The sequence below is a fragment of the Leopardus geoffroyi genome, chromosome C3 (genome assembly GCF_018350155.1).
Source record: "Leopardus geoffroyi isolate Oge1 chromosome C3, O.geoffroyi_Oge1_pat1.0, whole genome shotgun sequence".
Classification (NCBI taxonomy): domain Eukaryota; kingdom Metazoa; phylum Chordata; class Mammalia; order Carnivora; family Felidae; genus Leopardus; species Leopardus geoffroyi.
Window position 1 is genome coordinate 39765598 of NC_059338.1, and position 25789 is coordinate 39791386.

The window sequence follows — 25789 nt, forward strand, 5'->3', positions numbered from 1 at the left end:
TTGCCCAGATCCACCAGGGGAATCACTATCTGTGGAAGCTCTAGCCTCACAAAATGTATTTCTTAAATAATAAGAATTGAAAGTTCAAATTACTCCTTGATCCATGGGCTGCAGACTGGATGTTGTGTTAGCAGGAATGAAAACAACATTAATCTAATTGTATATCTCCATCAGAGCTGTTGGGTGACCAGGTGCATGATCAGTGAGCAGTAATATTTTATTTTATTTTTTTAAAAATTTTTAAATGTTGTTATTTATTTTTGAGACAGAGAGAGACAGAGCATGAGCAGGGGAGGGGCAGAGAGAGAGGGAGACACAGAATGCGAAGCAGGCTCCAGGCTCTAAGCTGTCAGCACAGAGCCCGACGCAGGGCTCGAACTCACGGACTGTGAGATCATGACCTGAGCCGAAGTCAGATGCTCAACCGACTGAGCCACCCAGGTGCCCTGAGCAGTAATATTTTAAAAGGAATCTTTTTTCTGAGCCGTGGGGCTCAACAGTAGGGTTAAAATATTCAGTAAACCATGCTGTAAACAGATACACTGTCATCCCGGATTTGTTGTTTTCTCTCCAGAGCATATGGATAGAGTATATTTAGCATCATTCTTAGCATTCTAAACGGTAAAAACTCCTGGGATGTTTAGAATGGTCAGTGAGCATTGGCTTCAACTTCAAGGAGCCAGCTGCATTAGCCCCTAACAAGACATTTGAAGCTTTGAAGCCAAGTATGGACTTCTCCTCTCTAGCTATGAAAAGTCCTAGATGGCATCCTCTTCCAATAGAAGGCTGTTCTGTCTACGCTGAAAATCCATTATTTAGTGTAGCCGCCTTCATGAATTCTCTGAGCTGGATCTCCGGGGTCACTTACTGTAGCTCCTACATCAGCACCTGCTGCTTCACCTTGCACTTTGATGTCGCGAGACGGCTTCTTTCTTCAACCTCGTGAACCAACCTCGCCTAGCTTCAGACTTTTCTTCTGCAGCTTTCTCACCCTTCTCAGCCTGCATAGAACTGAACAGAGTTAGGGCCTGAATCGGGCTTTGGCTTAAGGGGATGTGGTGGCTCGTTCGATCTTCATTGCGGACTGCTCGAACTCTGTCCATATCAGCAAAAACGTTGTTTCCGTTTCTTCTCATTCATGTGTTCACTGGAGCAGCACTTTTGATTTCCTTCGAGAACTTTTCCTTCACGTTCACAACTTGGCTGACTGGTACAAGAGGCCTAGCTCTCAGCCCATCTCGGCTGCCGACATGCCTTCCTCTGAGCTTCGTTATTTCTAGCCTTTCACTGAAAGTGAGAGATCTGCAACTCTTCCTTTCACTTGAACACTTAGAGGCTATTATATGCTTAGTAATTGGCTTAATTTCAATACCGTTGCGTCCCAGGGAATAGGGAGGCCTGAGGAGAGGGAGAGACACGAGGCGATGGCTGGTGGGTGGAGCAGTCGTAACACACACATTTATCGATGAAGTTCACTGTCTTTCATGGGCATGTTTGCTGGTGTCCCAAAGCACTTACAATAGGAACATCCAAATCACTGATCACAAATCATTAAATAGAATAATAGTGAAACATTTTGAAACATTGCAAGAATTACCAAAATGTGACACAGAGACATGAAGTGAACAAAGATTGTTGGGAAAGTGGTACCGATAGACTTGCTCAACACAGGGTTGCCACAAACCTTCAATTTGTAAAAAAAAAAAAAAATAGAGAATCTCTGCAAAGTGCAAAAACATTTTATTATGTGTGTTTGCATACATATGTGCATATGCACATATACAATATATATTCATATATATTTATTTATATGATTCAAATAGAGGTAAAGATACAGAGACATAGCATAATCTCTGTCTCTCACCATTTACGTGTGTGTGTGTGTGTGTGTGTGTGTGTGCGTGTATCCAAACAAGAATTTATATTTAGGGACAGAGACAGAATGAAAGAGACAGACAGATAGACAAAGAGCACAGATAATTAGTTGCCTACAAGTTGTCAATAGCCCTTATGTTCATTAAAATAACCCAGATTTTTCTGGAGAAGGCAATATGTCCACCTAAAAAAAATATTTGCAGCATTGCTTGTGAACAGGAATGGCTATATATCCAACTACTGACAGCCAGCAAAATATAAGCAGTACTTGTGGCATGGAGTGTCCAGGGAAGCATACCGAAAGTAGGACAGGTATGACTGGGTGGGTCAGTCGGTTGAGTGTCCAACTTCAGCTCAGGTCATAATCTCATGGTTCATGAGTTTGAGCCCTGCATTTGGGCTTGCTGCTGTCACACAGAGCCTGCTTTGGATCCTCTGTCGTCCCCCTCTCCCTCTGCCCCTCCCCTGGTCGCATGCTCTCTCTCTCTCTCTCTCAAAAATAAACATTAAACATAAAATAGAAGTGGGGCTGATTAGGTTGGAAAGCCCATTTATTCCCTGCCTTTCCCCTTCTGCCGATCTGCAGCTCAGATGCTTTACTTGAAAAAGATCAGTCAGCCTGTGATTCTGAAGTGACAAATCCATGGTAAGGACGGCTCAGTGGAAAGGTAGGAGCAGGCTGGGTCTCTGCTCTTATCAAGGTTTGCCAAATCAGGTTAGGATTACCTGCCTTCACACTTCTCATAAACGAGAAAAACATCAAACTCCTAATTTCTTAAGGCCACTGTGTGGGAGCTTCTGTTCTTAACAGTAAAATAGAATTCCTAACTGATGCAAGAGGAACATTGATCCTTACACTCGAGGCATTTATAGTTTTACTAATGAAACAAGATAAGTATTTGTGTTTGACCTGATTAAACAAGAACACAGACATGTAAGTGATCAAGTGCTTCACAAACAGTGCATGCTGTAAACGCTACTGGAGTTTGACAAAGAGAAAGAAGAGTATGCACTGGAGTTGTTGAAAAACATCTTCACATGGAAAGGACCTGAGCAGCCTTGATGCGCAGAGAGATGTTAATAATTAGACATTTAGGGAATGAGCAAGCATTTAAACACAAAGACCAAAAAGCAAATGCAGTTTGCTAACTGACTGGACCAGGAGGGGAGGTACACAGAATGCGGGATAGCTGAAGATGAATTTGAATAAGTAGGATGGGGCTAGGTGACAGCAGCCTTGAAAATCAGGCTGTGAGGTTGGGATCTACAGGTAGTATGGAGCTCTGCATCATCAATTCTTCGTGTCTTCTCCTGGCCCCGTGGCTACTCACTACTCCCATGTTTATAATTGTCTATAGGATGGTTCCACCGGGTATCCCAATTGATCCCAGATATAACCTGTCTAAAAATAGAAGTCAGCATTTTCTTTCATCAAGAGATCAGTGGTGTTATCAATTATCCAGCCTTCTACAGTAGAAATCATGGGGTTATCTTTGACTTAATTTTCCTCTCCCAAACCCTCTATGCAATGCCACCCTGGCCCATCCTTCCCTCCTTTAAAATGTCCTGTGAGTTGATTTCTCTTTAGCCCTCCCACCATCACCATCTGGAGTTGTTTTTTAACCCCCTTTCGCAGGAGTCCCCTAACAAATCTCCCTCTTGACGGCCTCTCCCCTGCTATAGTCATCCTATAAATAACTGCCAGAAAAACCTTCCTAGATCACTATTCAAATCACATTACCACACCCCCACCTCATACTTCAAATCCTAAATTCCCCTACTGAGCTTACAAGAACTTTCATATTATTGCTACCAAAGTGAACCACCCTATTTCTCACCACACAGGAACCTGCAGGCAATCCTGCAGTCTTCTGTGCTTACCAAAGGAACTACTCATTCATGCCTAGCTCCCACTTGCTTAAAAGTCCACTGTTTTCCTCTCTGGCTATCTAAATACTACTCACCCTTAAGATTCAGTAAACTAACATCTTCCTCAAAGGCTGTTCAATCAACACTGATCTCCTCTTTTCCGAACTCCCACCCCATTTACAGTTTATAGAACAAAATATGCTATTTCTAACTGTTCGTGTGTCTCAGGATTGCCGGCCAGGTAGACCGTAAAAGAGGGAACGATCTGTGGAAATTGCCACCAGCTCCTCGGGTTGAGGGACCCTAACGTACCCTCGGTGTTCCCCCTATAGCAGTCTTCTGTCTCTGCCAGGGTAAATCCAACTCTACACTCTTCGATAGAATAGACATTCGACAAATACCTGTTCAATCGATGGCTTATAAAACTTTGTGATACTGTGTTGGACCAATACAAACTTAATAAAAACTTGTTAATCATTTGATGACAATTAACCGATTAAGGTTTACAAGCGATAGACACGAACATATGCTTTAGGGAGATTAATCATTCTTGTTCTCCATATCCCTGAATGCTGACTCTGCCATGAGAGTTTTAGATCTACTAAGCCAATGTAGTTCACATTAATTTTAAAAAACTAAAATAAGTTCCATTGTTATGTAGAATTCATTATGGTTTAATGGCCACTGATTATAGTCTGGTTAATCCTCATTCATAGACAAATTTACCTTGAATTGCTGGACAATTAACTATACCATTGTTCAAAAGGCAGTAATTATTTCTAGCTGAAAATTGAGAGGTATGGAACTGAACCAGCTGTGCCCATCCAAAATTCCTGATGAATTCTGAAAACCCATATCATCCTTTTTCATTTATCAGATCCACTTGATATTATTGTAGTGTTCCCTTTTGATTCAAAGGAAACGATTCCATTAGTAGACACAAAGAGAGTACCTATTTAAAGGTGAATTTGAGCAAAGAGAATTATATCCAGAAAGAAGCAATTCATTATCTTCTTATAAATAATTGAGACCTCTGCTAATTTCTCAAAAACAGGAAAACTAAACACCCAGTCAATAAATATATATCCTTGAAAATATATTGTTATTAAACCAACCACATTACTTTGTTTAAACAGGTCCTATGATACATCAGAAAAAAAAAATTCTAGATAATGTGTTTTTAAAATTTTCCTTTTATCTTGACATCACTAAATGGGAGTATTCACCATTGAGTTCTTTAATGACAATATCCTTTCTCTTACAAATGGCTTTGAAGTCTTCTACCGCCTATTGCAAGTATGTGGATACTTCCCCAGCAAGGGTGGGCAGGAAGCCAATACAAGCCACCAGGTGCCAATATTACACCTGACAAATTAAGCCACACGACTGGAAAAGGGTGGGTCCATCCTTCTGTTAGAGGTTCATTTCCTCTCATTTTCCCACGAACAGGAAGTCATTGGAATGGGGAAAAAAGCTCTCCTTAAAGACCCAGACGACCAAAGGTCTGAACTTGTTAACTCCTTGCTAACAAACAACTTGGAAGCAAGTTCAAACTAATCACAAGACTTTATTGACATTGACATGCTCCAACCCCGCTGATGGCCTGGGTTCCGTGGTGTTGTGATTTAGTTAACTGAGTGTTCCTGGGGCAGGTGGGGAGTGTCCTTGGATGTCATTTAGAATGATATCACAGCTGATGGAGGAGGCAGTTCTACCTCAGCCCTTGCACAAAACCTGAGAACCTAAAGACTGAAGGAGTCCTGACAAGATCCTACCACAGCCATGAGTTAGGGCCAGAACCCTCTTTGAATAACCCAATTCAACAGGATTGATTTGAAGAATTTAATCGGAGCTGACTGAAATTCCATAAAATACTGCACTATATTAATATAATACTCAATTCAATTACACCCCTGAACTAATGACTTGTAACACTGTCTCCTAAAGATCAGTTACTCAGCTTGATGGGTGTTAAATAAAGCATAATAAAAGAACGTTTTCCAGCAGGAAAGTAATCCAAAGATTAGAGCTGTATACTTATACTTGCTGGAGCCACTCCGAGAGATAACGACGATACAAGACAATGTTGTGTCTTTGTAATGCATAAATAATTAAGAAATTTCATTCATGTTTGCTTTTTAAAAAGTATTATGAAAGTGACGTGATATAATGTATGATGTCCTACAACTTGCTTCTTTCATTTAGCAATATATTACTGACATCTATTCTTGACGGTCTATACAGTAGGTTCATTCATTTTAACTGATACATCAAATCAGCTCCCTTAGTTTTTTGCCAATCTGATGGGTAAAAAAATGGCAGCTCGTGTTCTTCACTGTACATTTCTTTAAAACTAATGAGATCAAACATATTTTTCAGCTATTTGTTAGCCATTGGCAATTTCTCCTGAGAATTGCTTATTTTATATCTTTTGCCATTTTCAAGTACATTATTTATATTTTTCTCATTAACTTGGGAGCACTCTTTAAATAATGGACCGAACATCCTTTATTCTGTAATGTGTAATTCAAATATTTTGTCCCAACCTGTCATTTCCCTTTTAACTTTCTTTATAATGTTTTTTTTTTTTTTTTTTTTTACAAACTCGGGTTTTCCTTAATGATCTCTGGATTTCCCTCCCATCTCGTTTTTACAAAGAATTTCTAATCCAAGATTATTTTTAAAAAAATGATTTCGTTCATATTTTCTTCCAATACTTGTATAGATTTGATTTTTATGTTTAGAGCTTTATTCCATCTGGAATTTACTTTTGTGTATGGTATGAGTCCAGATGGAGAGCCGGCTGTCCCAATGCCATTTACTGAGCAGTCCGCTTTTCAGCCACTGATTCGAAAGGCCTCCATGTTATCTGTTAAATTCCCCTGTAGTCTTAGCTCTGTTTCTGGACTGCGATCTTTTTTCATTATTTGATTTCTCTATTGCTGTGCTTGTGCGGTAATGGTATCACAATTGTTTACTGCTTAAGATGAGTGGTTCTTTTGACCACTGCCACTACCACTAGGGTAAGTCTTCACTCATTTTAACTGTTTGTTTGTTTTCCATGGCTATCGTTACGTGGTTGCTCTTCCGGATGAACTTTAGAATAGACTGCTCAAGGTCTATTACCGGGATTGCCTGGTAATTGATTTAAAAAACTGAATGGAATTTTACATCATAAGTGCATCTGATTTAGAGCACAAAGTTTCATGAAACAAAATATTTTACAATACTTTGAAAAGCTAGACTATCATAAGACATAGGTGGGATATTTTGCCATTATTCTTGTTATATCAAAGACTTGCAGGGAGGTAAATGGAAATATGTCCTTTTGATTGGCTGCTCAGCCAACCAAACAGTAGCCATTCTGTACTAGGATACCATAGTGTATATTATGAACCTACAGAGGTAACTTGTGGCATGGTCTCTGTCCTTGGAAATTTATAATCTAGTTAACCAGATGAGACATATGGCCATATACATATAAGGCACATCGATATGCACAACATACATATTGATATGGTAGGTCATATTAAGAATCAAATAGAAAATAAGATTACGAGAGTTCGAGGGCAGGAGATTCGCAGTAAGGAAAGCTTAGAGGCTCTCCCCCTCATTTTATGGAAGAGAACATGAAGACCTATTCAGGTTAAATCATCGAGCTAAGTAGCAACAGAAAACATCAGGTTTGCTGATTCCCGTTCCAGGGACCTACCCACTGCACGTTTCCTTGTCAACCGTTTTAGAATGATCTAGAAATCCATGTCAGTGAAGCAGCAGACTCTTTTAGAAAACTCACACTGATAACTGTGTCAATACCCACAAACTAGCTTCCCCAAATCAGTTAAAAATGAAAAGGTTGCATTCATACCACCTATTATAGGAATATCTTTTGATGTGTATGACATCAAATAACAGATATTAGAGATGCTTCACTTTTCAACCAGTGGTTTTGACATTAGAACACATAGCCCGTGACCAGGTAATGAAATGCAAGGAATTTTTTTGGCCCCTTTAGGCACAAATCATCCTCTTGTCATATTTTAAAGCCCTCGGGTGACAAACCCTAAGACCCACAGGTATCTTTACACCTGTGGAGAAGAGATTTCTAAAACTCAACATCAAATCCACTTTTGATTTTCACTTGAGTTTGTTTCTGTCAGTGTTAGGCAGGTAACACATTTCAGCTTTTAAGCCATGAAGTGATCTCTTTTTTAGAAAAAAAAATTGCATTCACAGCTTTAATCTTATATTTCCATGCGTATTGAGTTAAATGTTGTAAAACTATCAATTCTGTCAAAACCTAGCAAAGAGAAAACAGGACACCATGCAATCTTAATGTCCAAACTGACTAGTGATTATCAGAAATTAAATGTGCAGGAATTCCAAATCTTTTTTGATCTGAGATGTCTAGATAACTTTTGTTTTTCCATAATTGTATGAGGTTTCTACATAGTATTTAAGAATCAATTATATTGCAATTGATGTAATTAACTCTAATAATCCATTAAAAGTCAGTAGGAGGGCTATTCAAGTCAATAGAAAAGAAGGAGTATATTATGAAGGTGTTATTAACCTATACAGAATTTTACTAGACATTTTCTTTTCTTACATAATAAATACACAGTGGTTAGGAAGGCTGTCATTATAATTTAATGTGAACAATAGTCCATCACTTCTTTTCCTATGCAACCCTTAACTAATTCCATGTACCATGCACAAGTAAAATGAAACCTTTTCTAATCAGGGTACAGTCATATCAATCATCTGTTACTCCATGATTAAAGAAGAGGTCCTTCCCCAGCTAAGTGGGAGAGAACTGGGCTCTAGCAGAAGTTTCAGACCCACCTTTTCTTTCAGTTGACAAGTCTCAGTTTCTGATGGCTGTCAGTATGTTGCAACTAATCAAAGAGTAAAGAGCCCCCCCCCTCCCAGAAAATTTTGTTCAGAATACTCTAGCAACCATTACATTGCCATTGAAATCATGGCTACACACTATCTTGAACTTTGGAGCGTTCGGAACCTTTCGAATGAAATGAGATGAGACCCGCTCGCCTTCGTGGCATTCTACACACCCACACCACTTCCTCGTCGTCTTGTGTGGCCCTAGCCATGAACCTCACAGATATCTAAAACGGCCAACCCCAGGAGAGCTGGCCTGACCATCCCGGGGACTCTAGGTCACCTGCTCTGTGATCTAGAGTCCCCGCTCAGCCTGCTTCCCACCCTGTCTCCATTCCTGGCTAAATGAAGTCAGGAGAATATAATTTAATCACAGGTCACCAGCCTGTCCTTCTCTGGAAGGACCCTCATCTCTCACTAGGTCCCAGTTCTGCTTTTCCAATTTGACACTGAACGACAATGTTACACCCTAATATTTGCATGAAAGGATACTTCCTTATCAGTCTTAGCCACTTATCCCACCATAGGCTTCATTAGGAATACACATGGTGTTAGCTTCCCCTGGCTTCATAGGTATCACGGTAAGTTGTCCCCAGCTACGTGGACGGCAAGTTTTATCGAGAACAACACTTTCCACACAAAGAACAGCAATGTCCACAAAGGTATAGAGCCACAGGGGTTGTGGGGGAAAGAACAGGGCACGTGGCATCACAAGACTTGGGACGAACACAGGCTCTGCCAAGGAACTAGCTGCGTGATCCAAACCCCCTCACTCCTCTGGCTCCTCATCTGTAAAGTGAGCGGACAAAAGGATCCACGTCATAGGGCTGTTATTAAGTTCACCCCCACGACATTAGGATTAAATTAGACAAACCCCGCAAAATAAGCCTTGTGAATCAGGAACCATCACACAAATCTGAGATTGTCTTTGTGCCGGTAGCATCATGCAGTCACCAAGGGCTCTGGAAGCTAAGGAGAAAGGGGACAAAGCAATGATTCTCAAAGTTTGGTGCACACGAGATGCATCTCGAGACTCATTTCCAAGTACGCATGCCTGTTGCCCTGGGTGATTCGGATTTGAACCACAGGTGGAGGGGCACTGGAATAAGTGCTCGGCTGAAAATGGCTTCCGGTTCATTCATCAGAAATTTTAAACTAGTCTTAGAGGATGCAACTAACGCGAAGATACGGCTGAAGGTTGGGCGACCGCAGATCTACATGTAGAAAGGAGGCAAACATCCGGAAGTAGATAAAATACAAGGCTCTGTGTTGGCCAAGTCGAAAAGGCAGCACTTAAGTAAGACCTCATTGAGTTTCCCTGTGGAGCATCTGTACTGCTCCAGGCTCCCTTCTGCGTGAACCTCACTTCCAGGTCCCAGAGTCACCGTGAGTCATTGAGGATCAGCCAGGAATCAAGGGGAGCGTGTGGGTCCCGTCCCCGCTCCTGGAAAGCCAGACCTCACCGGGAAGTGGCATCTCTTACTCAAAGGGTTCATCTCAGAGATGGAACAAAGAACCCCTTTCATTCTGGAGAGCTCCTGTTTTATGTGGTACAGGCAAAGATTGAACAAATCCACCAGAGGCATGGGCAGCCACAGTGACTAGAATATGAGACTTCCCCCTCTGAAGGTTTCACTTTGAATCTCCTCCCTAAGGCCAGTCCCGGAGAGAGAATTTGGACACAGCAAAGCAGTGGCTTCAAAGTCACAGTAACTTTCTACATGCCTGGGAGGAGATGGAGAATGTCACCTTCCTTTTTTTCTGAAACTCCCATCATCACTTTGTATAGGTCGCAAGAACACAGAGAAAAGAGAGACCTGGTCCAGGAGTCAAGAGACCTGGGTGGCCGTCCTGCCCCTGCCAGTGATGAGCTAGGTAACGATATGTCTTTCTTTGGCCACATCCTCTTCCAAAGAGCAAACTTCAGGATACTGACACCTACCCTGGCTATTTCACAGGGTTAACATGAGGGCTAGATGAAAAACTTCTTTGAAAAGTAAAAAGTGCCACTGAACTGTAAGAAATTAATATTTAAAGCCCCAAAGTAAAAATTTCAACCTCCGAATCCCCCGATTTGGTTATGAAATGTTGTCGTCCGATTCACTAAAGTTCTCTCGGCTGCTTCGCTGTGGAAGCGGAGGCCGGTCCCCTGATAAGTCACCACTGTGGAGCCCTCTGTGGATGCTGACTTTCCAGGCTGGGCCGCAGGCCCTACTGAATTCCCCCCGACTCTCGCAGGTGTGCCCTCGCTCTCTCCAGGCCTACAGAAGCTCGACATGCTCCTGCTCTCCCACCCCACTCCACAGACCTGGAGGTGCCCGAGTACAGCTGACCCCCGTCGCATTCATGTGACACCTTTGTTCAGTGCTAAATTCACTTGAGAGGGGAAAAAAATACCTCAACCGGGAAATAAATCTTTCGCTGCTATTCATCCTCCCCTCACGTGGAGCTGGAATATCGCTTTAAAGAACATTCTTGTGGCCTTTCCAGGTCTTTTCCTTTAGGTCTGCAAACAGGAGTAACCCGTCCAAGGGGAAACTACTCCCCAGCAGAGCAGTTCTTCAAAGGGGACTTCTTCGGGCAGGAAAAGGGAACGTCTGATACCATAGCTGAATAAACAGACTCATCAAGCCCAGCGCCAGATTGGAAAACCAGGCCCTCTGCACCTACAGCCCGCCAGCCGTGTGCCTCCTGCGCGCTCGGGCTCTGGCTCTCTCAACTCTGTCCTTCTGGCTCTCTCTCTCTCTTTTTTTTTCTCTTCCATTCTGTCATCTTCTTCACCAAATGCCTTAACGTTCTTGGGTTCATAATTATTGTTTTTATTATTATTGATTGACTGATTTAATGGGCTCTGCAGGTTTCGAAGCCCATGTTTCAATCACAAACTGTTCTGACACTTCTAGTCATGAGGCTCCCATTATCCCTCAATGTTCACATGTCTCCACGGTCACCAACACTCCTCAGAAAGTAGCTCCTTTGGGGGCACCTGGGTGGCTCAGTCGGTTAAGCGTCCGACTCTTGGTTTCCGCTCAGGTCACGATCTCATGGTTCCTGAGTTTGAGCAATGACAGTGCGGACCCTACTTGGGATTCTCTCTCTCTCCCTCTCTCTCTGCCCCTCCCCTGCTCACATCTGCGTGTGCACTCTCTATCTCCTTATCTCTATCTCTATCTCTATCTCTCTCAAAAATAAATAAACAAACATAGGAAAGGAGCGCCTGGGTGGCTCAGTCGGTTCAGTGTCGGACTCTGGTTTTGGCTCAGAGCATGATCTCATGGTTCATGAGTTCGAGCCCCACATTGGGCTCTGCACTAACAGTGAAGAACCTGCTAGGGATTCTCTCTCTCTCCCTCTCTCTTTGCCACCTTCCTCAAAATAAATAAGTAAACTTTAATAAAAATATTTAATACTAAAAAAAAAAAAGTAGCTCCTTTTAAAGGCAGAACAGACAATTCACACACTCAATGTTCTAAGCCCTGGCTGGATGGCCTAAAAAACCCTAGAGTTTGATGGACCCTCCAGAGATCAAATTTTCAGACTCAGAAAGATAATTGTCTACTCTGGACTTTGAAAGAGTCTTGAAGCTACCAACCTGTTTACAACTCAGCTCAGTGTCTCCGTCTGTAGAAGTATTTCCAAATGTCTAAGCTAAACTTATACTATAATTAGTTTTTCCACTTGCATAGCTGGTCATGAGTGAAATTCCAAGCCATAGGTCATAGCAGGGCTTAGGCTTAGAAATTGGAATTTGTCTTTTCCATACAGGAAAATTGTGGGGTTTTTCCTTTAAAACAATTATGCTCATAAACTCAGATAATCTAGTTGCCAACTAGTTTTGATTACCTGTGTATCCATACATACTCACATGGACAGAGACAATTCTGTGTGGATTTCATACAATACATCAAATCAATTAGGATTTCTTTAGCCATCTAAAAATTAGGCAGAGGATCTCACTCTGATTGCTTTGTTCTTCATGTTTAAACTCTTTCTTAAATATTTCTTTGAGGGGTGCCTAGGTGACTCAGTCGATTAAGTGTCTGACTCTTCATTTTGGCTCAGGTCATGATCTCATAGTTCGTGAGATCAAGCCCCACATCCGGCTCTGTTGACAGCATATAGATGCTTGGGATTCTCTCTCCCACTCTCTCTGCCCCTCCCCTGCTTATGTTCTCTCTCAGTCTCAAAAAAAAATAAATAAACTTAAAAAAATATTTCTCTGAGAAAATAATTCTTGGATAATAAACATACTTGGAGAAAGTTTATAAACTTCTCCAGTACCTAATTTTAGAACTAGAGGTCGGGGCACCTGGGTGGCTCAGTCAGTTACACACCTGACTTTGGCTCAGGTCACAATCTCGTGGTTTGTGGGTTTGAGGCGGCCTCAGACTCTGCAATGACAGCTCAGAGCCTGGAGCCTGCTTCGGATTCTGTGTCTCCCTCTCTCTCTGCCCCTCCCCTACTCATATGCACTCTCTCTCTCTCTCTCTCTCTCTCAAAAATAAACATTGAAAAAAATTTTTTAATAACTTTAAAAAAATTAGAGGTCAACTCTTTAATTTACTTGGCTTCCATAACTGGCTTCTGGCTCATTCATTATCAACAATGCATGACTGTCCTATATAAAATGCCTCTTTAATTGGCTTTACAGACATCAAGTTTCAACAAAAGCAACAGCAAAAAAGGAGTCAAAATAAAGAGAAATGATTCAGTAAATATGTGGTCAGTATGAATCTCTGAGACCCAGGGCATTGTTCTTTTTTTCCCCTCCAATAGTAAGCTCTTAACCTCAACCGCTCAGTCACCTCCCACTTTCCCATCAACATTTATGGATTGGATATTATCTTCTTTTTTTTTTTTTTTTAATTTTTTTTTTCAACGTTTATTTTATTTTTTGGACAGAGAGAGACAGAGCATGAACGGGGGAGGGGCAGAGAGAGAAGGAGACACAGAATCGGAAACAGGCTCCAGGCTCCGAGCCATCAGCCCAGAGCCTGACGCGGGGCTCGAACTCACGGACCACGAGATCGTGACCTGGCTGAAGTTGGACGCTTAACCGACTGCGCCACCCAGGCGCCCCTGGATATTATCTTCTCAAAGACTCGCTGATCCCCACACTGTATGTTTGTCCAGTCTGAATACTTGTAATTACTATGGAGTACTCACAAGAACAATCCAATCGTCCTTGACATCATTAATCACCACCAACAGAAAGGTCCAGATTAGCCAGGAATTGGTAAACTTATTTTAGTATTTGTAAAGAGTTGTGTTGTGTCTATGTTGGGAGAAGGAGAAAAAAATTCTAATTCAGCTACTCTGACACTGACAAGCAACACCTGGCTATTTAGAAACACTCTCATCAACAAATAGACTTTTCATATGATTTTTGCATAGACACCACGTTCAATTGCCTGTCAAACTAAGAAGAATAAAAGTCAGTGACTATTTTTAACCAGTAGGAGTCTAAAATGTTCCTCCTCTCCATTTGACACGCATAGATTAGGTTCTCGGTTATGCAATCGTTGGCGCAAATATCCCCTTAGACGGGCTGAAGGGACAAGGTGGGAGACATTCGTTACAGTTACCTTTGCCCAGGCTTTATTTGTTCTGCAGATAATAACCTTTGGACCTCTTTACTCAACGAGTCATCTTGCACAAACTGTAAACTCTCTCAAAACTTTCTGTTCCCTTGAGACCCTTGAGAAAACAAATAGGGGTGGGGGGAGGGGGGAAAGCATGATCAAAATCTACTTTCTTTGGTCAACATCCTAAAATTGAGCAATTTCTTGACATCTTAAAAGGGACTGTCTGGCGTCAGGTTGAGAGTTAGTAAACTCCCTATTGATCAAATAACTGAAGCCAGTAATAACTGCAGTCAGGATTCTAAGGTTGCAAACACTTGTTCTGTAGCTATTTCCTGTTCCTCCATGTAGCATCGTGAAAACTTTATCCACATTTACCCTGCGTAAGCACTAGTTGCTAAACTTTTAGGTCGCATAGTTCTATCGATAAGAATATTTGAGACATATCCAATTTGTGTACTTTTCCTTACAAGTTCCATGCATATTACTGGATCGTGTGCATCAAAAATACACACACCCTGGGGCACCTGGCTGGCTCAGTTGGTAGGGCATCAGTGGATCTCAGGGTCATGAATTCAACCCCACCTTGAGCCTAGAGCTTACTTAAATATATATTATGTATATATCCCCCAAATATATATTATATATCTCAAAAACTCTTTACCTAAGATGGAGTTTTAAAAATAAAGTGAATAGAAGATTTAATATCTTCCTTCTGCACATGACAGGATCACTTGGGATTCTCCACGGGGCCTGGATATTCTACTTCTGAACACACTGCTTTAAGAAGAATATAGTGACCCACCACTGTCCCAAACTCAATCACCACCTCGCCCTAATCAAAATCCATTTTCGAAAAAAGATCTGCCATCAGTCATTATCATCTTATATGAATGAGGACCCATCATTAGATTAATGCTTCCAGCAGGATTTGCATTTTAAGTATATGCATAATTATGAGAACAAAGCTTTATTTCACGTTAATGTAATATCAGGAATGTCAAAATAATTTATGATATTTGAAAGATAGAAAACGGTTCCTGGTGGCCCTAAAATCAGACAAGTTGGGATGCCCCTTATGTACTGAATATGCCATAGCAGCACCAAACTTGGTATATAAAAAGGTCTTAGGGAGAGCCAACTGGTTAGAAAGAGAAAGAGTGGGGACCACACACAGTAGGAGATTTTTCCTCAGGCCAAGACCAAGTTTCTACTTACATTGTATATTCATTGGGGAAGTCAGAGCAGGACGATAGCTAGACATTATAGAGGAAGAGCTTACATCCTCCAAGTCATGTTCACGACCCCCTCAAGACCAATTAAAAAAAAAAAAACTTGATAAACTCCCACAAGGTTGACATGGAACTTCAAAGGCTTGGTAGCCTCAAGTTGAGGAGTAAGACTTCTATAATTCAAGAAAAAAATCACTTTTGCCACAAACAATCACAGGTACTGACACAGCTCAGGTACTTATGTTTATCATGAATTCATGAAAAACAATGTTCCCAGAGGAAAAGATGAGCAATAATTTAGATTATTTTCATCCTTGGGAATATGCAGTAAAAGTGATTACAAAATCAGAATAATCCACGAGACATATGTATTGATCCAGCTCATCAGGTAATTACAAAATAGTCCGTTTCTTTTTGTTGTTTTTGTTGTCTTTAATTTAATGTTTATTTTTGAGACAGAGAGAGAGACGGAGACAGAGAGCAAGGGAGGGGCAGAGAGAGAGGGGGACAGAGGATCCAAAGTGGGCTGAGAGCAGATCGGATAGCAGAGAACCCGATGCTGGGCTCAAACTCACACACCACGAGATGCATGACCTGAGCCAAAATCAGCTGCTTAACCAACCAAGACCTCCCCCCCAACCCTCCGGTGCTCCGTAGCCTGTTTGGTTTTGACAAAAGTAAAGTGGAGAATGAAGCACATAAATTAGCTGTCAGGAGATGTCTCTTGTGTATGTATGTATGCATACATATACCATCCATATGTATATCTATGTTTGTGTGTATAGGGAAACTCCTGCCATTCAGTTTACCACCTGATAAGAAGTTGGGCTAATCAGGTGCCCATGAAAATTTGTAAAGTGATATATGTATCAGCAGACACCAAATAACAACGTAACCCAAAAACACTTCAAATAAGTATGCACTGACCGAATAAAGAGAAGGATATAATTAAAATTTATTATGAATTTCCAGAGAAGTAGGGACAGACATTTCAGATAGATGAATAAATTGGTATGAGAAATGGAAAGAAGTTTAACTTAGCAAATTATACCCAGGGGACACAAGATTCACTAGTGTGAGAAAAGTATCCACACTGATAAAGTATGAATTACAAAGTTAAAGTTAATGGGTTGATAGAGGAACCTTGTTATGTGACGATTAAGCCAAAATTTAGCTTTGCTTGAAGCATCTAGGTAAGGAAGGCAAAGCATGTATTATATTGTTGTTGTTTTACTTAAAATATTCCCTATATAGTCCTTCCGTACTATGTGAGATAACATAGATACACAGACATAACATAAGAAGGCCACAACATGATACCAGCTTTATGGGAGAGAACTTCACAAGTGTGGACAGGAATTCTTCCTGCTCTGGGACCTTTTCAGGCTCTGACCTTTGTTTCCAAAATGTCAAGGGATCTCTTGTGTCATCATGAGCCCCCTCCCCCAGCCCCTCAGAGCTGTTACCGCGAAATGGCCATAAACTATGCCAAAAACGATAAGACCTGAGAATTGCTGAACACCGCCAATTCTTCTGTCAACATTCCTGTCCTGAAATCTCCTTTTACTTAACAAACCTAGATCACCTTCCTTTAAGGACACCAAACAGAAGAAAGCTGAGGGAAATAATCAATTCTCTGTCTCTCCAAAAGAAGATCGTCAGGAGGGAAGTGGAAAGATACCACCTGTCTAGTTTCTCCTGCGTTTTCTGGGTCCCACATCTTGCTTTGTAATTGTCAGGAGTTGCTCCACCTGCTCCCGATCGAACTTCCAAAAGGAATGGAAGCTCTACCGGGAGCAAAGTCTGGCTTTTCAGTATCTTATGCATTCCCTATCACAAGTTTTAAAAGTTAGTTTCAGCCTCTGTGCACAGCAGGAACTCAATGTGTTAAGCACCGGATGATATCCCAACTTTGCTCAGATGATGCCTTAAAGAATGCATGGATCAGGGCACCTGGGTGGCTCAGTCAGTTGAGCATCCGACTTCAGCTCGGGTCATGATCTCACAGCTTGTGAGTTTGAGCCCTGCGTCGGGCTCTGTGCTGATGGCTCAGAGCCTGGAGCCTCTTCAGATTCTGTGTCTTTCTAGCTCTCTCTGCCCCTCCCCCACTCACACTCTGTCTCTCTCTGTCTCTCAAAAATAAATAAACATTAAAAAAATTTTTTTTTAATAAAAAAAAAGAATGCATGGATCAATCAGCTCATCAAATTGATCACCAAGCAATGGATAAGACAATCACAAATTCCATTCAGTTTGGTTATTGAGAAAGTCAGCTAATGACCAGGCCACAAATTATCCTATTAGTGCTTACCAGTTTAATAGCCAAATACACTTGGCACTGCTCAGCAGTGGATTGTGGAAACTGTCAAGTCAACCTAAAGTTAAGATGGATTTGAATCTCCACAAGGGCAGAGGCTGTGCCTGTTTAGCTCAACACATTTCTCCAGTATCCATCATAGCACCTGCTGCATAGTAGATAATTGTAGTAGCTTGTCATTAAGATGACCGCCATCAATTCTTTCCTTCTTTGAATGCACACGCCATTCCCCTACTGTGAGTGGACCCCATTTCTCCATCTCTTAGAATCTGGGATGGCTGGTGACTGCTTCAACAAGCAGAAAGTAGAAGTCACCCGCGTGACTTCCAAAGCTAGGTCTCAAGAGGCTTTGCAACTTGTACCTGGATTTGAGAACACTTGCACGTGAGGAAGCTGGTCACGTAAGAAGGCTGATTACCAAGAGACCAACAGGCTCTGAGGAAACCCAAGCTAACTATGGGGAGCAAAAAAAGATTCCCGAGGAGCCCGAAGCCAGACATGAATAAGGAAACAGTTAGCTGACTCCAGCCTCAGCTACCATCAGACTTCATCCATATGAGGGACTCAAGCAAGAGCTGCTCGGCGGAGCCCATCAACCGTAAGAATCAAGAATGATAATAATGAAGTGTCTCCTTAAGTCACCAGGTTTGGGGGTAGTTTATGACACAGCAACAGATAACTGGAATCGTGTTCAATGCTTATTGAATGATTTATAAAAGCAGCCACTTAGAATAAAGGGTTCCCAAATGAACCCAAATAAATCCATTAAATAAATTATTAAGGTGATGTCAACAATGGTAAAGACTATCAGAAAATTGGACAACTCTGTGGATAATTAAGGCCAAGAGGAAATCTGCTACAGAGTAGAGAAAGTAATTTTTTTTTTTTGAGAGTGGAATTTTCCAGATTCACTAACCATCTTGACTGCATTCATTAGATGATTGCTCAATGCTCTACTTCCCTTTACACAAAATAAACTCATGATTGTGTTCCATCCATGATTCTGGGTGCAAAGTAGAAGAAAATATATTAACCAAGAAGGAACATGAGTAACCAAGGGAAACAGATTTTGTGGAGCCTGGTTTTTCTGTGAAGACTCTATCTCTTCTCTCCATTCTTTTAATTTTGTAAAATAGACTTTGCTCCAGGTACACTGTGTAAAACAACTAAATATAGCCAGAGATCATGGTGGGTGGGAATGGAAAAGAGAGGCTAAATACTGGGCACTAGCCGCTATTACATCATCACATCCCCCATAATTGTGCTATTATGCACACAACGCTTCAGCTAGATACAGTCACCACTCCATAATGATAAAAAGATTAATTAGTGACATGATCCATATCTTCCATTTCTTTGATGGTTGTAAATAAGTCTGAGTCATTCTACTATTATTTTTACCATAGGCACAATAGTCTTACCCTTTTTTGATGAGGAAAATGAAAATATTAAGAGGATGTCTTTAATCTTCCACAGAGTTTTAACTTGGTGCCTTTCTAGGTAAAACCACATCAAGGTCTGGCCTTCCCTTTCCTGCGTATCTTTTTCTCGGGCTAACACCCGAGTCTACCCCACCCTCTCCTCACTTACAGAATACTCCCCACCCTGCCCCAATATGAACTCATAAACCTCACCTTCCCAAAGATGTTCTAGCTCTGCCAGAGCACAAAGGTCATGTTCAGACCAAATGAATAAAATATGGAAATACTTGGACTAACTCTGCACAACCAACTTGATACTTCAGTTTAAAACGTGTGTGTGTGTGTGTGTGTGTGTGTGTGTGTGTGTGTGTGTGAGAGAGAGAGAGAGAGAATATAGACAGCCTCTACCAGACCCATTATCAAAGCCTCCTCTTTTTGGCTATGTGGACAGGATCCAGAGCTCAAGCTTAAGGTCACTTGTTGAACAAGAAGCTCTTCACTCTGAGCAGACTAGGAGGGGAAAGAGCTTAAGCCAGGGAAGAAACTAGGGCAGTCATTAGGGAGAATCATCAGATTCCATGGACACGAGACCTTGAAACCTAACTTAAATACACGGAGACAACTTTCTGATTTGCTACTCATTCTGTTGTCATTCCATCCAAATCACTTCAGAACAGTTTTTTTGTTTGGTCTTGTCTGGCATCGGGGGATAAAGAATGGAGTAAGATCTGCCCTCAAGAGTCAAGAGAAAATGGGTTATGGAGGGATGACCATTTGGATTTCTTATGGGAAGGACGAGGAGCATTTGTGCCTGACACTTTTTGTTGAGACTCAGGAGGCACCACCCCTGTCCTCTGTGCCATAACGGCTGAAAGCCTGGTGATGACATCCCCAGGCTCCTTTGGCAGTAGGGTTTTCGGTACTACCTCCCACTGAGAGATGCTCTTGCAGTCATTGGAGGCGGGAGGCAAAAGCCATTTTTCTCTATCTGTAGCTACAAGCAGGTGTGTGGGCACTAACAGACTGCAGACACAGTGGGGGGGGGGGGCTCCGTGTCAGCTTCAGGGCTTCTTCCTAGGCCTCGCCCCCATCAGTGCTGCAGGGAGCTGAGATCATCAGTGGCAAGCTGACGTCCTGGTGGTGCCTTCACTTCAGATTTCCCTTCATTCCCTGGCTCTCCCAGTGATTCTGGTTTTGGTGTCCTCGAATTCCTTGCACTGAATTCCTCCCTGATGAAACACTCTGAGTACAGGCAGAATGCGGTAGGTATGGAGAATATGACAAAATACAGGTTATTTCTTGTTCACGTTGCAGGCTGAGTGGCTTCTATCCTGTAGCCACACCATCCGGAACACATGTCCTGCAAGATCCCTATGGAAGAAGAGGAGACAGAAACAGGGGAAACGTACACACACTCTTAACTCCGTGGACCAAAGGAGGCACAGTACTTCTGCATACACTCCCTTACAAAGAACTGGTCCTCTGGCCCCAATTAACTTGCAAAGGAGAGGGGATTGTGGTCTTCCCCTGTGCCCGGGGAAAAGAAATCATTTGGTGAACACAGTTCATTGCATCTGCCGCAAGAGACTTCTATTTTCCTGAATAAACTTGACTATTCTCTTCAGTACCCGATCTGGTGTCCTGTAACAAGACCCTAATATATGTGGCGTTGACTTTGCGGTCAAGGTGCCAGAAGCAGATATATTAGTCTGGATGGCTGCAGATCCATATCATGCAGTGGAAAAATACCGGGCAAAACTGCTGCTTTTCGTAACTTGGAAGTCAGACCATGTGACTCTGGAGCTCGTAGGTGAAAAATAGCACGCGTTGGCTGTTATTGGCTGCTGTTGACAACATAATAGAAGAAAAAGAGGATATCAGGAAATAATTAACTGGTTTTTAAGCAAAGGCGAGAAGAAAAGGCAACTGCTTCTAGAGCTCCCTTCTGGTAGCAATTTCTGTATTAGTCAAGGTAAGTAATGATTGCTGGTATAACAAACAATCCCTAAAAGCTCAGCGGCTTCACATATGGACATTTATGTCTCACTCGCAAAAAAGTCCAATGTGGATATTCCCGGTTGGGCAGCTGTTCTGGGCTGCTCTTCTCTAAGCAGTGATTCAGGAATCCATATTCCTTCCCTGTAATGGCTCCAGGCATGGGGGACATCAAGACCGCCCTGGCATTATCTAGCCAGAAGATGGAGAGACAGAGAGGGACAGAGACAGAGAGACAGAGACAGAACGGAGAAACTATCACAGTCTTCACTGAACCTCCATGTGACACATATCTCTTGAATTTCAGCTCATACTCCCCTGATAAGAACTGGTCACATGGTCCCACATCACCACAAGAGAGGCTGGGAAATGTAGTCTCCTGCTGACATCCCAGAAATACCTCTACCTGGCAGAAGGGGAGGATGAATCTTCATTGGCCAGTTAGCCACCTCTGGCACAGGACTGGGACGTTTCTTTCGTTTGTTTGCTGCTTTGTACTTTCTTTCCCCCTTGTTAACAATATAGCTTTGTGCTCTTTCCAACTTCTCTTTTTCTTTTGACATGCACTTTCTTTTGTCTTTTGTTTGCTCTTACCTTCCCCTCTTATTTTCCCATTAATGGTAACGAATCGAATCGTGGCATTCCACTCTCTGAGAAATTTCTAAGCGTAAGGTCAGGAACAAAAAGTGGAGCTGCTGTCTTGTCTGAATTGAGAAAGGAAGTCATTCCTGTGCCTTTTCTCCCAACTCAAGTCCCCTCTTATCCTCACTGTGGGAAGTGACGCAGCAGCGGCAGGAAGGGGCGGTCAAAAAACCCTCACAGAGCCAACGAAGTATCTGCGAGTTTGGTGATGCTTTTCAGACTTCCTTGTTCCATGTTCTCCGGGTTGTTTCAGGTTTTGTACTAGCTTCAGGGTAAAAGCTTTGTTTTTCTCTTTATTCAGTTATTAATGGAGACTACCTGTCACTGCTGGAGGAAAGTGGCATGTGTGATCTAGATGGTTTTCAATAACTGTTTTCAATAACACGACTCTAGAGGGGTTTCTTGCAGTCACAGATGCAACTTTTATCCATTTGCAGCTTTAAGGAAGAAATAAACAAACATTTTCGAAAATGGGAAACGTAAATATTTATAATGTGGCAAAAGCCAGACGCCTCCATGAAAGGTAACCAGCACGGGTCACTAATGCTTCCTTACAATCTACCTGGCTCTGTGCTTTATGTGGGCCGGGGGTGGGGGTGGGGGGTTTAGGACAGAAAAATAAGGCTGTGGTTCCTATCCCAATAGTTCCCGTCCTTTGGAATACCCCGCAATGTAATGAGTTGGGATTGGTCTGCTCAGAAATTGGAGTTTTCTAACTTCAGTTGGAATCCATGTTGAGCAAGACTCGATTCTCAAATCTGTGTCATTATTTGGCAAAGAGTCCCAGTGAAGTCGTGGCCTCACAGCATCTTTCTATTTCTGTGTTTGCTCTCTTTTCTGGTGAGGTAGCTGCCATGAAGCTAGAGCCCTGGAGTCCTAACAAGCTCCTAGAGGCACTTTTGACTATAAGTGAGCTATTCGGTATATTTGGGGCAGCAAAAATAATAACAATACCAACATGCTTTTACATCTTTGCCAGATAATGTTCAACCACTGTCACGTTATGAAGCAGGTATGATTATTGTCATCCCTATTTTATAGATGAAGAAACTGAGGCCTGGAGAAATTAAGTCACTTCTTGAGGAGATACAGCTATTGATTGTTATTTCAAGAACTTCAACTTGATTCTGTTCGACGGCAAAGTCAATAGCTTAACCACTCTGTTACCAGTCTATTTCCATAAAACCAACCCAAAGAATTAGCATAATGGCCATGGGAACTGGACAGGTCAATCATCAGAAAATAAAGGCAAAAATGCAAACTTCCACAGAAATGAATCATAACAACAATATTTATCAACATTTCTTGAACACTTGCTATATGCCAGACACGGTTCAGAAACCTTTACGCAGATCAACTCATGGAATCTTCACAACAATCCTAAGAGATGAGTTATTTATTATTATCATCCTAATTTTTTTTTTTTTGCAGAAACTGAAGCACAGAGTTATTAAATTACAGGATCGCACAACTAGCAATTGCAAGACGTAGAGGAGTTGGAATAAAAGCGTAACGAACCTATTTGTCCTCCATGGAGATAAGAATGGACAAACTGGAAAAATAACTTTTGAAAGTTCTTGAGCATAGCTTACCTTCTGTGACTCACTCACACAGTCCGAACCATCCTTTGGGCAACTCGGATCCCAAGTTCTGGTCCAACCTCTTCCTTCCACCTGAACTGGGAAGTCTTGGATGATGGCCGTGTATCCTCATACACAAGCGACCCTCATCCCTCCCTCACCGGACCAGGAGGGTTCCAGTGCCAAGGAGCTCTTCTGTCCTATTGAAAGCAAAGAATGGTTGCCTCTGAAATACGTACAAAGAGCAAGCAAATTTAGTCAGTGTATGCAAAACACAAAATGGCATCTGCCGTCTGGAAAAATATACCAAAGCCGTGAGCCGTCGAGCCCCTTTCAAGACTTTGGCATGTAAAAATCAACACTTTTTTTTAAGTCTGAAAGGTCCATGTGAACTCCCAGTTTCATTAAATATAATTCTCTCTTCCCCATTCCTGCCACCAGCCGACCGCTCTCCCAGCACATGCACTACTTCCCCTCCCCCCAGCTAAAATATACATACATACATACATACACCCATATTTTCCCCCTTCTCAGAAGTACAAAGATCATTGAGAAGGTGGCCTTGACAACAGAGGGCTTTTAAAGGGAAGATGAAAAAAATCATTCATAATTACCTTCTTTTTCACATTTAAAATGATTGTTTTTTACATTTACATTTAAAATGAGTTTTTACATTTAAAATGATTACAAATACACTTGCTTTGGCATTGCGTATGTCTATACGTCTGGATGCTAGTTTTTCAATGACATTCCAGAGGCCCCCAGATTGTGGGTTGATGTTGCCGCTGTCTTTATGATCACAAACTCGTGATATTGCCTCCATCTGCACTCACTTCAAGGATTTCCAACCAGATGGGAACAAGGAAGGCTGAGCTCAGGCTTTGCCTCGGTTTCGGGCAGAGCAAGCAGGGCACCCAGGCAGAAATGCGTCCATCACATAGTGGGGAAAAGAGGCTGGTGATGCCTACTTCAGAGTTGGGGTTAAACGGACAGGAACTGAGACCGGGAAAATCGCTGGTGAGGTGTAAGGGGGAAGCTGATCACACCAAACGGACTGAAAAGGGACAGAATCGTGGCTGAGGATGAAGTTAGCTACAGGCTTGGAATCAAGGAGGCTGGAGCATGGTCAGAAACAGAGCAAGAACATTGACGAACGTGTATGTAACCGCAACTAGATGCAGGAAGTGATTCGCCATGGTCCAGCTACTTCACACACATCAGATCATTGTCACAACAGCTTTTTGAGGGAGGTACTTGACATACGAGAAAACTAGGGTCCAGAGAGGTTAGGTCACACGGCTGGTGGCAGTGTCTACATTTCAAGATGGGTGGTCCGATTTCAGTCTGCCCTGTTTTACTGCCTACTATATACATATAAATGAATGAATGAATGAATGAATGAATGAATAAATAAATAAATATCTTAAACAAAACAGACATACACCATAGGACTACCAATTTTCTCCTGCTAGTAGAAAAACAGGTAACTTTTATTTAATGTATTGACCTGTATTTCCCTATTCTCTATTTTATAATGAAAATATTTCAAAGATTGGTGGGAAAAGAAGATAAAACATGCTTAATGAAGGAAAGAGGCTAAAATTTGGTGAATGAAGGAAACATGTTTTCTCAGGAACAGAGGAGCGTAGAAGGCTGGACGCCGGTATGAGGCATGAGCGACAGCCGGGACTGGTCCCAGTGCTCTTCGGATCAGAGTCCATTGTGACTTGTTATCTGCAACCATTCAGCTCTTCCTGGGCCGGTGCCCTTCCAAGGCTGAGGATGATTCCCAGGGTCGGGATTTTGAGGGTAAGAGAGGGCTTGTTGGGGGCAGGGAAGATGCGCTGGGAACAGTTTGCATCTCCAGGGCTGACCTGATCAGAGCCTCAGACTTTCCCTTTTCTTCTTAGTCAGCACCATTTGCGCATGTGTGCTTCATCCCTGGCTGCTTCATTCAGTCCTCTCCACCCTCATTCGAAAGTGCCTGGTGACAGGTTATTTTTCAGTTGCGTTAAAATGAATGCTCTGTTGATCATCTCTTTACTCTTTTAGACTTAGGGAGACATGGTGACGTTTCCTAAAAGTTGGTGTGTTATGTGTAACCTGCTCTAACAGTAAGAGGTATAGCCTGGAGTCTATCAGACCTCACAATTAAAATCCCAGCTCTGCTACTTATCAGCTGTGGGACCATGGACAATTTATTTAGCTACTTTGATCCTCAGTTTCCTCATCTGTAAAATGCAAAATGCAAGATGAAGGGTTAGACTGGCTAAGTAAATAGTAATAATAATGATTTTTATTATTTATATACTTATAAATAATTCTTCATAATAATAATTTATTATTATTATTATTATTTCTATCATCAGCAACAGTG

At 42.0% G+C, this 25789-nt stretch overlaps 1 protein-coding gene across 1 annotated transcript in view; it reads right to left on the reverse strand.

Annotated features, from left to right (window-relative positions):
• LOC123586568 (collagen alpha-1(I) chain-like) overlaps positions 1-25789 on the reverse strand; it is a 90078-nt gene that overhangs the window by 48357 nt on the left and 15932 nt on the right. The window contains exon 4 of the mRNA XM_045455803.1: positions 23425-23612. Coding sequence (XP_045311759.1) covers positions 23542-23612 — 71 coding nt within the window. The 3' untranslated portion in view covers positions 23425-23541. The remainder of the gene's footprint in view (positions 1-23424; positions 23613-25789) is intronic.